This window comes from Protopterus annectens, chromosome 2.part0 (assembly GCF_019279795.1).
Source record: "Protopterus annectens isolate FY-2018-M chromosome 2.part0, PAN1.0, whole genome shotgun sequence".
NCBI lineage: Eukaryota > Metazoa > Chordata > Ceratodontiformes > Protopteridae > Protopterus > Protopterus annectens.
Genome location: NC_056728.1, coordinates 308,159,079 through 308,174,198, shown reverse-complemented (window position 1 = coordinate 308,174,198; position 15,120 = coordinate 308,159,079). Strand labels below are relative to the sequence as shown.

At 43.6% G+C, this 15,120-nt stretch overlaps 1 protein-coding gene across 1 annotated transcript in view; it reads left to right on the top strand.

Moving 5' to 3' along the window:
* The window catches only part of ALDH7A1 (aldehyde dehydrogenase 7 family member A1), a 760,748-nt gene that overhangs the window by 464,815 nt on the left and 280,813 nt on the right, over window positions 1–15,120 (top strand). Inside the window, exon 10 of the mRNA XM_044060782.1 lies at window positions 3,399–3,440. Coding sequence (XP_043916717.1) covers window positions 3,399–3,440 — 42 coding nt within the window. The remainder of the gene's footprint in view (window positions 1–3,398; window positions 3,441–15,120) is intronic.

Below are 15,120 nucleotides of genomic sequence, written 5' to 3'. Positions count from 1 at the left end.
ACATTTGTTGGATTTTTTACCTTTGGTGCAGTGCTCTTGGTCATTTCCTCTGTTCATTTTTTTCTGGGTTTGGACTTTTTTGTGTTTCTCACATTTGCAAGAGTGCACATCTGTCACTGTGGAAGGGGTTAGAACCAAAACAAAAAAAAATGGCTACCTAGATGATAGCAGTACCACAGCCAGCACTTGTCCTTAAGATGGTGAGCAAATGAGCATGGTTGGAGCAGTGGCTAAATGGTTTCCAAGCAGAGTAGAAGGAAAAAGAGCTTTCCAAATACTTGTATGTTGTTTCACCAAAACGATTTTTGACCATATCTCTTTAACCAGAAATTCTCCAAATACTGCATCAGTGCAAGCAAACATTCAGCTCTGACAAATCTTTGTTGATAGTTCATCTTGGGTAGCATTGATGTACTACAGGGACATATACACACTAGTACATGTAGCTGTATATATGCATCCTCCCTTCAAAGACTGTTCATACTACTGATTTTAGTTATAGCAGCGGGTAACTGTTGCTTCACACACTGAATGCGTATGTCAATTACATTGACATTTGTTGCTAAAGTGTTGCAGGTATTTGATGATAGTAGTTTAAGGCTGTCCTGACAGAACAATTTCAACTGACTGCTTCATAGGTCCATAGGTAAGTACTAGGCTATCTGCCCATGGGCATTTATAAGCCTATCCACAGACTAATGGCTTTCGCCTCCCCATTAGATTAGTAACCTGGGCCTCTGTCAACAGGGCTCCTGAAGTGATCCCAGGGTAGAACTTACGATTACCCATCCACTCATCAAGATTTCTCTTGAAGAGGGTCAGAGAAGGAGCTCTGTCGAATATGGATTGGGATTCTATTCCAGAGTGAGGGGAGTCACTGGGACAGGATTCTATCCCTCCAGCATGTCCTGTTTATTGTTGTACATAGGTTCAAGTCGCTAGAACGAGTGGTTCTGAGGGATCACGTTTTTTTTTTAGGTAAAGCATGTCCATTAGTTCAGGGTTTGACATGATCCTGTAGGTCAGGCATAGGTCTCCTCTGAGCAGATGGTAAGCGACTGAGAAGAGCTGGAGCTTTTTTAGTTGTGCTTCATAGGGTAATTGTTTAAGGCCCTTAATCCTCTTAGTGAGGTACTTCTGTGGTCTTTCTAGTTGTTGCAGGTGTCTAGTGAGGTACATCCCAAATGGGGCATTGTACTTTATTATGGGCCTAATGAGTGAGGAGTAAAGGGGCACAGTCACCTCCTTGGATCTGGATGAGAAACCCTTTGTGATCAGGTGTGCCACATAGAAGGATTTCCAGACTGTTTTGGCTAAGTGGTTATCAAAGGAGAACATGCTATCTACTTGGGTACCCAGGTCCCTAATTACTTCTTCTGTACTTAGTGGATTCCCATCTATGTGGTAGTTTGTAGGTACTTTGTTTTTCCCAAGTGGGATTACTATGCATTTTTTGGCATTTAGCTTGAGGCCGTGACTTTGACACCAGGTGTTTGTCTTTGTGAGACCCTTTTGCAAGATGTCTGTGTCAGCTGGAGAGTCATTTATTGCACCCAATTTACGGTCATATGCAAACTTGGTTAGCCACAGTCCCTCCGCCTTTGCCTGTACTTCGCTACCCAGGGGCGGCGCAGTGGTGCAGTGGTTAACGTTGTCACCTCACAGCAAGAGGTTCTCCGGTTTGATTCTCAGCTGGGGTGCCTTTTGTGTGGAGTTTGCATGTTCTCCCTGTGTTCGCGTGGGTTTCTTCCGGGTACTCCGGTTTCCTCCCACATTCCAAAGACATGCATCTGGAGCATTTCTCCCCGGGCCTCCGCTGAAAACAGGCTCTGTGGAACCTAGTCGGACTTTCCCGGTCAACAAATGATAAATAAATAAAATAAAATAAATAAAATATACCATTTCAGTGCTTTCTTTATTGATGATGCATGCAATGTGGCTTTCTGGTCTTTCTACATTTTCACCAGACATCACAAATCTGCAGAACTGGCGGTGTGTTTGGAAAAAACATATTTGCAGTTGATTCTGTCCTTGTATGCCCAGTAACCTGTTAGGCTTAGTATATCATGTAGGCAAGTTAACAGTAAGTATCTGAAATGAAGACGTGTAGCAGTTACTTTCCCTTTTTTGCCTGTATGTCTGCAGGAGACATGAAGCATTATTTTGGGGTTGGTGAGGGGAAAAATTCTGTCCATGTTTCCTCTTGTGTTTCAGGTTCCATTGACTGGAAGGGAACTGGAGAATGAGTTAAAGGGCAGACTTCTTTAGAATGTGGTTGGAAAAGTGACCATTGGTGGTCCCATCTGAAAGACTGTTTCAGAGAGGTGTTGACTTCAGTCCTAGTGCTGGGGATCTCTAGACCTTTCTGTTGTACTTCCTGCATGACTACTGTGAGAGATACTACTGTGATACATCACAAAATTGTACCCAAATTGTACTTTGCTATTCTACCCAAGGCAGAAAACAACTTCCTTTAACATTTCATTTATTGTAGCTGTTAATTACTGTATAGGTCCTAGTGATAGCTGTGAATAGCAGCATGAATTTTGTTCTGTTACTGTCTGTTGCCAATCATTAGCGGACTGGAGTTCCATTGTGGCGACCCCTAACCGGGAAAAGCTGAAAGACAACAACAACAACTATCTGTTGCACTGGGTTATATATATATTTTTTATTACAATGTTTGCACTGGTGATACAGTGACGCAGTCATTTAATGTTGGTACCTTACTATGTTTGTTCTCTGGTTTGATTCATGGTTGGATGTATTCTCTGTGGACTTTGCATGTCATCCCTGTGTTTGCATGTTTTTTTTTTTTTTTTTTTGTTTTTTTTTGGGGGGGGGGGGCATCCAGTTCCCTTCCCTCTCACATTCGGTCTATACTTGTGTGTGTCTTTGTGTCCTGCAATGGACTGAAATCCTTTCCAGAATTGATTCCTGTCTTACACCTAGTGCTTTTCAGGAATAGACTCCAGCTTCTCGCATCCCTGAACTGGGTAAAGTAGGTTTTAAAAATAGATGGCATTTGGTATTGAGTATGTAATACTGAAGTACTTGACCTCCAACTAGTATTGTCACTTTTACCTTCTTGCACAACATTATTTGTACATGACTGTTGCTTTTTAATGCATATTTTCATATACTGGTCATAGCCATCTTCTACTAGGCACATGTAGAAATGCACTGATGTCAGCTCATTATATCCCTTCTACTTTAACCTTTGAAGTAATCAAGGCTTGGTTTACTGATTGCATATGTATGAAAATTAACTTATACGGAAACAAACAAATTGTATTAGCCAGAAGTAACTTACTGAAAAGGAATCATAGTTGTAGGTTTTATTTTTGTTGTATAATGTGCTTCCCAAGGCTTGATGTGAAATTTCTTTATTTTTTTAGGACGCAAGTTGCTTGAACTTGGAGGGAATAATGCCATAATAGGTAATCTCATCATTATTTTTTTGTGTGACTTTGTCAATGATGTGATTGTGTAAACTGTTTGCTATCATTAAATGGAATAGTATGTTTTTTTTCTTTTTTCAGCATGGAGAAAAAGTAGAATTTTGTCAGATTATATATGCAGTTCAGTAGGGACTGTATCATATGTCCGAACGCCGAACCTTCGAACTGGGAAGTTCGAAGTCTAAAATGAACGAAGCCGAGGAACATCAAATTCTTTCCCAGGGAATTCGGTGGGCCAGTTTTGCGGCTTTGCTATTTCTTCACTGCTGTGCAATCTTGGAGTTAGTATATTTGAGTGTTCGGAGTATTTAGTTTTCAAACTTTTGGGTTCATTATTTACATAGTTGAAGTTTTGACACTTCGACTATGTGATATAGACCTGTTCAGTATATAGTGTGCTTCAGTGCAGAGCATGTAGACTTTAGTGTATGATTACTCTGTTTCTGTACATAATGTTTTTTTTTTTTCACAAGTCAGTGTGTTTGCTCAAATTTAAGTGCAGACTCAAGTTCTGGTTTCAGCGCAGTGGTGATGCAGTGCTGCAGTGGTTAGTTGCCTCACAGGTCATGATTCTCTAGTTTAAATCTCAGCTGAAATGTTGTTTGGCTAGTATCTGCATGTTCTCTCTGCACACATATGTGATCTGATGATGTCATTTTCATTCATTCCTCAGTGAGTGGGTTTTGGATTCGATCTGGATTGCTCGCATTTCTTTCAGATTCTTGGATCCAACTCTCAAGCTCCTCCCTTTACCTATAATACCCCAGACCCTTATATTACCTCAGATCTCATTTGTCATTCTTATGGTACATATGTGGATTGTGCTCTGTTGAGCTCTGGGAATAGTTTATTCAAAGAGTGCACTTCCTGTGGTCATGAGATACCCAATTCTGATGTCCAGAGGGAGTGCATCTATTGCTTAGGAGCAGCCCATCTGGAAACCCCCCTTCAAATCTGTGCAGGTTTCAGCTGTCTGGCCTTAAGCCATAAATGCAATAAGTTAATTCTGAAGGGTTTGCTACCTGCTTCTTCCTCTACAGATTTCCTCAGTGGGGCTCAACCCCCCCCCCCACCACCACCACCACCAAAAAGTCTAAACCACCTTCAGAGCCCAGGGAGCATAGGAAACACCCTCCTGTCCTGTCTCCTGAACCTGCTCCTGCATCAGAGTCACCTGCCAATCAGCCCAAATGTTCGAATCCGACTTCTTTAGATCAGACATCCAAGTCTCCTCTGCCCCGAAGTCTCCATTTCTCTAAGAGCCTGTTTCCCCCCTAGGCTTCAATCTCCATTCTTACAGGAGACATCCAAAAACTCTCCCATCCTCCTTCCACTGCATCTTCTATCAGATCCTTCCAAAGCCCCTCTGAAGCAGATGTGGATAGGATGATGTGAAAGTTCCTCAGAGCTAAGATCCAGACTGGGAGTCTTACTGGTTCCGTCTGTTGGATACATGAGCCTTCAAACTGTAACCCATCCCGTTGTCTCCCCTTATCTGATCCTTCCAGTGATTTTCAGAGCCCTCAGATCTGAGAGGCCTGAGAGTTGAAGCATTGGATCTGAAGATAACTACATCTTCTTCTCAGACTGTGATCCTGACACGTTTGGCGCCAACCCCCCTACAACAGGATGAGTCTCAGAGCTGAAATGTTGGCACCAGAACTGGGTTTGGTGGTGCCTTTGACTCCAAGCCTTTTGGTGCCTTCGCCTCCCTTGGAACTCTAGCGTTAGACATCTCGGGTCCAACTCCTCCCTCATGGCAGGAGCCCGGGCAAGGTCATAGCTTAATGGTGCCTACCTGGAACTTTGGCTGGCAATGGCTTCTCATGGTCCTTTTGCTTTCAAGGTGGTGGAAAGGGATTTCTCTCACCCAAGAGTACATTCCTACTCTTGCTTCTTAGGATCCTACCTCCTTTGGATCAAACTTCTGGCCTCCTCAATCTGTCCCTCTGGGGCAACCAGACGTATGAGCTTCCAGGCAGGTCCTGCACAGGAACGTCCCTTATCTACCAATAGCTCTCCAGGTCATCCCACTGAGGAGGTCCCCTGGAAGAGATTGTGTAAAAGGAGGCGCATAGATTCCCCTCAGGAATTTTTAACTGGAGGCACTGACTTTGATGAATGGGAAGAGTCCCAAAGATCTCCAACAGAAGATGTCTCCTTTGGAGGCATTCTAGAGATCCGAGATCTTTAGCCAGAAAGTTAGATGGTCTTCCAATCGACCTTTCCCAAGAGTAGTTGGCATTCCTTGAAGCCTTCGCGTTTGGCTCATCTATGTCTTGGGTTACCCTTCCGGAGGATGACCTTATAGATGTGATGGATCTGGATGGAAGGAACCAGCTACCATGGAACCAATGAACCAATTCCATGTCACCCAGACAAATTTCTTGCTCAACCCAAAGACAGGCCTCATTGGAATGGATGCCATGGTGGTGGTGGCAGTCACAAAAAAGTTGCTAGCTGAACAAAACTCCTCTGTTCATCCTCCTAATTGAGTCGAGGCTGATCGACAGGTATGGAAAGTGCATTTATGCTTCAGCAAATTTTACTCTGTAGTCTAACTACTTGGCGCGTTTTACCAGACTGCAGAGACTTGATTAAGGAACTCTCTAAGTTTAGTGCTTGTTCCATGTCAACACAGAAACTTAAGTAGTTTCTTTGCAGCTGGCCACCCTTCAGTTGATTTCTAATACTTCCATGAGATTAATCTCTCATGCAGCAGAAGGATCCTCATTTGCAGCAGGTTCAGGCATAGCCATCAGAAGACATGCCTGAATGCGTTTGTGTGACTTTGCGAAGCCCTTTGTCTTCTTTCATCAATGCTCCCTTTGATGGATCTTTGTTTTTTGTGCCCACAGTAAAAGAAACACTCTCCCATAGGGAGCAAGATGGAAAGACCTTGTCTGCCACGGGAATCCGTTTTTCTACCCCGCAGTGATCCTTCTTTAGGAATTAATGCAGAGGTAAAAAGATGTGGTTCCAAATATCACAAGGACCTTTTCAAGACTCACAAGGGGAATCTTCTCCCAGAGGTGGGGGGAGGGGTTCCAGTGGAAGATGCCACCCTCACGGCAGAGGAGGCCCGCAAATCCCAGGATTTTGTGATTCCTTTTTGGATAGACCTTTTCAGTGTTCCTGAGGGGTTGAATGACTGCTTGTCTCAGGAGGCAGTCTGAGGGTGCTTGGCCCTCACCTGGAAGCCTGGAAATCTACCACAAAAGACACTTTTGTGCAAAAAATTATATCAGGAGGATATTTCATTCCCTTGTTGCAAACTCCACCGTGCAAACAGAAAAATCTCCCCCGATGTTCCTCTTAATCAGCAGGAGATAGCAGCCCTAGAAGTTCAAAAGCTGCTGTACAAAAAGGTCATCCAAGAGGTCCCACCAGACCAGAGAGGATTCGGAACCTACTTAAGGTTCTTTTTAGTGCCAAAGAAAATGGGAAACCTGAAACCCATTCTGGATCTCAACAGTCTAAATCAGTTTATAAAGAACTCCCAAGTTCTGGTTTGTCACTTGTTAGTACATTCTACCTCTTCTCCAGAAGGATGACTAGATGTGCTGTGTAGATCTCCAGGATGCATACTATTGCATCAACATAAACTGATGCCCCTGGAAGTACCTGCACTTTTGGTTGGGGGTCAGTCATTTCCAGTTCAGAGCCTTGCCTTTGGTCCCACCATAGCCCCCAAGGTGTTCACCGAATGCATGGCAGTAGTAACAGCTCATTTGAGACTGCTTTGATTCAGGGTGATGTTCTTCATGTTTCACAGTTGCAGTCATCACATTTGGGTTATCCCTGCCAGGGTAGCCCTCGGCCGGCCCGAATACCAGAGACTTATTTCTGCATCAGTTGCTGTCGCTTGTGGACTGATGTCCAATCGTCAGTGGTATAAAGTAAGACAGCCAATGCTATTACCCCAGTCTTTCTTGCTGTGTGGCCCGAAGCAGTTCGCTCGAGTGCCTGTCGGCCGCTACCTGAATTTTTGTTTCCAAACTGAAGTTTAAGTCTTCTAAAGCTAAGTACCCCATTGGCGATCCTTTTTTCTTGCACTAACTGATGTCAGAAAAAGTTAATAATTGTATCGCCTGTGGAAAGCAAATACCACACCGAGACTTCTACTCTTACTGCGTCACTTGTCTTGGCCCAGACCACAACATCCCCCGTTGTCGGTTCTGTGCTTTGTTTAATGCCAGAACTTTCTGTCGTCAGGCCCTTATTGTAGCCAAATATTTTCGTTTACAGTCCTCAAATTCCAATATGGCTTCAGTAAGCCATCCGACAGATCTTCTGAATAAAACGTAAAGATAAAGACAGAGACAGACTGCACAGGTCCAAACCTTCCGACAACGCTTCCTTTAAGCTAGTCGTCAGTCCTCCAGTACTCATTGAGGTACTTTTGCTGCCACTGATGCCCACTTCAGTTGATTTGCAGGCCACTACCAAGATCTTTTTGGAGTCTGGTATGCCGCAAAACTCTTCTTCGTCGAAGGATCCTGAGGTTGTCTCTACCTTGGATGGGTCTGGAGCTGCTGAGCAGGCACTGGCTTCCGAGGAAGTCCTTCATACATCTAGATGACTGGGTCTTCACTGCTCGAACCAGGCATCTCCTCAAAAAGGCCAGTAACTACTTACTCCAGTTATGTCAGTCTTTAGGGATCACAGTCAATTATTCTAAGTCCCACCTTCAGCAATTTCAAGTCTTGGAGTTTATAGGGGCTCGCCTGGACACAGCCAACGAGTTGGCCTTTCTTCCACCATAGAGAGTACAGTCCTTAAAATTGCATGTCAAAGAGATGCTTTCACGCCCTTCTCCCCTAGCAAAACTGGTTCTTCAGGCCTTAGGGTCAGTGGCTGCGCCAGTTACCTTACTACCAACTGCTTCTTTCCACATGCGTGTGGTCATTTCTTCAATAGCCTCTGACCCATCCTATAAAACTTTCTCAGGTTTTCAGAAAATCCTTGCTTTGGTAGATTCAGTCCAACACAGTTTATCTGTGTCGTCCCTTTGTATTCCCACCCCCATTAGCCACAGTGACCACTGATGCCTCCCAGTTGCTGTGGGGGGTGGGCATTTCTTGGGAATGACTGTCCAAGGAACGTGGTCACCTGAAGAGAACAATTTGCATATCAATGTGTTAGAGATGAGAGCTGTCCTCCTGGCATTTTGGGCTTTAAGAACTTTCTTCCTCTAGGGACAGTTGCTATGCAAATGGACAACATGTCAGTGGTTTGGTACATCAACAAACAGGGGAGCCCAGTCCTACTCCCTTTGTCGATAAGCAATGAGTGTGAGGCAGTGGGTGATCTCCTCCAACCGCTTTCTTCTAGCAATGCACATACAGGGGAAGTCCAACATGCTTGCTGACAAACACAGCCGAACTATTCTAATGCCTCACAAGTGGTCTCTCAATCGAGCAGTGGTGGAGCAAATCTTCCGTTGATGGGGTCAGCCTTGCTGTGATCTCTTTGGCTCTCCCCTCAACAAGTGCAGCAGGTTGTTTGCCCTAATCCCCCCTCAGGGGAGTCATTGAGAGATACTGATGTCCATGTTTGGCCCTAATCACCCCTCAGAGGAGTCATTGAGAGATACTGAGGTCCATGTATGGCCCTCCAGTCTCCTGTGTGCTTACCCCTTATTAACTCTAATCCCCAAATTTCCTTAGCACTCCAGTTAAGGAACAAGATTATTCTCATTACCCCTTTTGGCCTCATCAAGTGTGGTTCCCCTTCCTTTGGTGTCATCTACTATGGCTGCCTTGGACACTGGATCCCTCTCCAGGTCTGATCACTCATCCCACAGGGATGGCTCGCCCAGATATTTCAAGACTCAAGTTAACTGCATGGTTTCCCCAAGTCCAGTGATGGCTAGACAGCCCAGGCTTTCTTCTCCTGTTCGCCAGCTTGATATCATCTCAGAAAGCCTCCATTAGAAAAGTATATAAGAGCAAATGGAATAGATTGTTACTGGGCCCATCAGAGAAAATGTGATCCTTTTACTGCACCTATTCCTGCTGTTTTAGATTCTCTTGCTTCAGTTTTTCAAGAAGGAGCTCGTTTGTCCACCATCAAAGTTTAACTGACAGTTATCTCCAATTATCACACTGGAAATAATGCTTTCCCTCTGACTTCCCCCAAGTTATGCAAAGTCTTCCTTAAAGGTACTTTTTTACTTAGATCCTGCTCCACCATGGAACATTACACTTGTGTTGCAGAGCTTGATTCAGCCTCCCTTTGAACCCCTCGGCCAAGTCTGATCTCAAGTTTCTTTCTTGGAAGACAATCTTCCTAGTGGCCATCACCTTAGCCAGGTGAGTTTCTGAACTCCAAGCACTCTGCTTAAACTCACCTAACTTGATATTCCACAAGGATAGGGTCACTTTACTTATTAATCCATCTTTTCTGCCCAAAGTAGCCTCTGAGGTGAACAGCAACCAAGTGATCAATTTACCTGTGTTCTTTCCAAACTTTGCTAATAAAGGTAAATGCATACTTCACCTCTTAGATGTGCATAGACAGTTTCGTTTTTATCTCCACAGAATTAAAGTTTTTAGGAAAACTGGCGGGTTGTTCATCTGCTTTGCCCCAAGCAGAGTTGGAAAACCAGTTTCTAAAGTTGCTTTAGCTAAATGGTTAACAGATTGTATTTCATATGTTCATTCTGAATGAGGTTTGCCTTTGCTGAGACCTCCAAAATCTTACTCCACTAGGTCCATGGCTACTTCATCTGCTTTCTGGCCAGAGCTTCTATGGATGATATTTGTGCTGCAGCCACTTGGTCCAGTGCTCATACGTTTATTGCTCATTACAAATTGGATCTCATTTCCAGAAGCAGAGCTGCCTTTACTTATGCAGTATTCCAGAACATCCTTCCACGAGAGCCACCCAAGGTTATCATATTGGAGAGACTATCCCATTTATTGAGGAATGAATGAAAATGACAACATTAGATATACAAATGATATACTCACCACGACTTTGCATCTGTGTTGGCCATTTTCATTCTTCCTCAATCCCCCCTTCCCCCTCTCCATTTCTTTTGGGAGTGATCTAATAGAAATATTGGAAACACTGTTCCTGTCTGAGCCCCTATTCTATCTTTATCGTTTATGAAGGCTATAACCACTTTTTTCTGAATAAGTAGCAAACTCAATCTGAAGTAATAGAGGTCTGGGGCATTATGGATAAAGGGAGGAGCTCAAGAGTGTGATCCAAGAGTCTGAAATAAATGCCGTCGAAGAAATGCCATCAAGTTGGATACGAGACTCATTCGTTGAGGAAGAATGAAAATGAACAACACAGATCCAGGGTTATGGTAAGTACATAACTTTTATTTTTCACCAGGTGCTATAGTTGGCTTCCTATTGAAATCTCAGGACTTGTAATGCTGAGTCCTGACACACCAAAAAAAAAAAAAAAAAATTTTGCTTTTCTCCTTTAAATTTGCTTCTTGCAGGGGTTGGCAAGCCCCTGTTCACCCCCAATTTGTGCGACAAACCCCGAGCAATGCCCTGAACTTATATATATATATATATATATATATATATATATATATATATATATATATATATAGTTACATCTCCAGGCTAGTTGCCCAACACAATGCATCTAAAATTCTCCAAGTGCAACTAACACTAGGTAAGACTACAATCCAAATTGTAGCTTGCTACATATCCCCCACCATGCTCCAAAATTCTCACTACACCTTTCTTAAACATGCTGGAAAATATTAAGATACAACCAGACACCCTAATACTGGGTGATTTCAACTACCCTGCCATTAACTGGGAAAACTACTCAGGTACCAGCACCTTTTCCCAACGGTTCTTGGAATTCATAAATTCCAATGCCCTGGATCAACTAATCCATTATCCCACCAGGGGCTCCAATATCCTAGACCTGGTCATTACCTACATGGGAGATAGTTGCTCCACACCAGTGGTCACCCCCCTCATTGGTCAGGTCTGACCATAAGCTAATCACCCTTGACATCCACATCCCACCCCCACCCCCCAGTAAGGAAACCTCTGTAAAAAAAACTTCTCCAAAGCCAACTTCATGCTACTCACGTCAGAAGTGACGAGCTTCATGACATCCCTGCAGACGGGAGCTGAAAGTTCGACTGCTGAATCCTACACTAAGGCACTTGTATGAGCACATCCACTCGTGCATGAATCGTGCCATCCCAGATAGAGCCAAGACACACTCCACCAAAAAAAGGAAGCCAATCTGGTGGTCCCCTGCCATAAACAAACTATACAGCAGAAGGAAGAAACTGTTGCAGAAAAGAGGAAAATCCCAGGATGCAAAAATACTCCCTTACCAGCCTCAGTAAGAAGCTGAGATTCCTCATAAAATCCTCCAAAGCAAGTTACAAAAATAAAATTGCTAAAGATTCCAAAGACAACCACAAGGCACTCTATAGTTATGTCAATAATCTAAATGGCAATGCTCAGATCTTCTCTGAACTACAACAGAGTGGCATTAAATATACTGATCCCAAGGATATTGCCAATATCCTGGCAGATAGATTTAGTACAAACTACACCTCCTCTCACCCCCAAAGGGGCCATCTCATTACCAAACGATTGCCAAATTCCAGTAATCACACCCACACAGGCAACTCACCTAAGTGTCATGTTTAATCATAGCCTCACCTCAGGCTTCATACCCACTGAGTGGCGCACAGCTACAGTTATCCCACTCCACAAAGGGGGATCCACCTTGGATCCCGGGAACTACCATCCCATCAATCTGATGAGCCTGATCTGCAAGGGCAATGGAACGCATTATCATGGAACTTATAAACAAAGATATTGGCAACCTTCAAACACTGGACCCCACCCAGTTTGGGCTCGTGAAGGACCGATCTTGTCCCCTGAACCTGATTGACTCGAATCTCCAGAGCTGTGGACGAGGGTAAGGAGGTCCACACAGCCTATCTGGACCTCGCCAAGGCATTTGACACCATCCCCCACTCTGGAATCCTAGATAAACTTACTAAGCTGGGCAGAAATCCCTACGTCACTCGATGGGTTGCCCACTGGCTTACTGACAAAACCCAGACTGCAAAGTAGCCGACTCCAAATCCATTTCCCGACAGGTGACAAGTGGAGTACCTCAGGGTTCAATCCTGGGACCACTCTTGTTTAGCATCTACTTCTCTGAAGTACAGGCCAACACTAAGGGGCTCTGGCTAACAAAGTTCGCAGATGACTGCAAAATGGGAGTCATTATTGAATCCCCAAATAATGTTGATATTCTACAAAAGGGCCTTACAGAAACAGATGCTTGTTGCCAGAGCCATGGGCTCAAGCTAAATGCCAAGAAATGTATAGTTATCCTCTTTGGGAAGAACCATGTACCCATGAATTACCACATAGGTGGCAGTACACTAAACACAGTGTGATGAGAGACTTAGGGACACAGGTGGATGGTGGTCTCACCTTCGATAACCACATTGCCACAATAGTCAGGAAATCCTTCTGTGTGGCACACCTCATCTCTAAGGGCTTTTCATCCAGAAAAAAGGAGGTCATTGTCCCACTGTGCTCATCCCTCATTAGACCCATTGTAGAATACAACGCCCTGTTTGGTATGTACCTCACAAGACATCTGCAACAGCTGGAAAGGCCACAGAAATACCTCACTAAAAGAATTACAGGCCTAAAGCAGATGCCTTGCACTGACCATCTAAAAATAACTCCAGCTATACTCTGGCATATTGTCTACTCACAGGTGATCTCTGCTTAACATACAAGGCCATGTCAAACCCTGAGCTGTTGGACATGCTCCACTTAAACATTCCAATCCCTCAGAGCCACACACTCCAGGGATCTAAACCTTGTCATCACAATGAACAAAACATGCTGGAGGGATAGGTTCCTGACCCAGAGACTCCCCATACTCTGGGATAGACTGCCCATACATGTCAAGCAGAGTGCCTCCTTGGCCCTCTTCAAAAGGAACCTTGACAACTTGATGGGAGATGGGAAATTCACCTCGGGGATCACGTCAGTCAACCTACTAGACAGGGGTCAAGGGAAGAAATATCCAGGGAATTTTGGAATTGTTATGGTTAGGCTTGTAGAGGCCCTAGGGCCGATAGAACATATATATATATATATATATATATATATATATATATATATATATATATATATATATATCTATGTATATCTATGTATATATATATATTTCCCATCCAATCATCATGATTTTTCTTGAAGAGTGCTAAAGGGGAGCTTTGTTTGATATAGATAGGTAGTATGTTCCAGAGTATGGGAAGTCTCTGGGACAGGAATCTTTCCCTCCAGCGTGTTCTGTTTATTGTGGTGACAAGGTTTAGGTCCCTAGAGCGTGTAGCTCGGAGGGATTGGGATTTCTTTAAGTGGAGCATGTCCAGCAGCTCTGGGTTTGACATACCTTTGTATGTTAGGCAGAGATCGCCTCTGAGTAGACGATATGCGACGGAGTAAAGCTGGAGTTTTTTGAGACGGTCTGCGTAGGGCATCTGTTTGAGGCCAGTAATAATCTTGATATAGATATATATATATATATATAGGTTCATAGGTTGGTACTAGGCTATCGGCCCTAGGGCCTATACAAGCCTAGCCATAATTCCCTGGATATTATACACACACACACACACACACACGTATATATATATATATATATATATATATATATATATATATATATATATATATATATATATACCAACTCCAAGATCGACAACTTTGCAGAAAAGGGAAAATTCTGAGAAATGGCAGTTTCAGACTTAGTATATATGTAGGACTCAAGTCTTGACTATTCGGTCTCCACATTACTTGACTCTAAATTCTGAGTTCTGATGTTTCCAAGTATTACTGCAGTAATTTTCTCACACATCCACAGATATGTTAAGTGAATTGCTGAGCCCTATAACTTCTCATAAGCATTTGTACAGTGGTTTTGTGCGCAGCTCTGTGTGTGCGCACTGTGTTGTTCTAGCACTGAGTTCAGAACTGGGTCTGTGCCTCCCTTCCACTGCTTGATAGGAAAGGCTCCAGTTCCCCTCACAACCATGAATAATAGTATTTTGGGTGTTACAGAATGATTTAATTTTTCAAACAAAACACTACGATGGAAAACAAAAAAGCTGACACCACTGAGTAATCCAAAAATAAGCGCTTTCACAAAGGCCTTCTTCAGAATAAAACTAACTTAATCATTTCAGTCTAATATAATGCCATCTATTAAATTCCACCGGTCAAGTACAACCAATTAACCAAGTGAATGATTTAATGTTTCTTATCTTAAAAGCCTGGTTCCATAGTGTAGACAGAGCCCTCACTACAACCCAGGTGTCCTGAGTTTGAATAGGGCTTAGAATACAATTGGGTAAAGTGAGCAGCTGATGCCGGCTGACCCATTGGGGGGGGGGGGGTCCTCTGGTTCTGGGAGCCATGCCAATACCAGAAAATAGTGGCATGAGTCAATGAATGACAAGTAAACTGGCGAATAAGGCTTTGGAAGTACCAAGCGTAACCCTCTTTAGCATGCAAGTTGAAGCATACGTGTGTCCAAGGAAGGTGTACCAGTCTCATGAATTGATATGTATGCCAGTGTTAGCCCCCAGGTTTGAAGTAAGAACTACTAGAAGTGCCGTGATAAC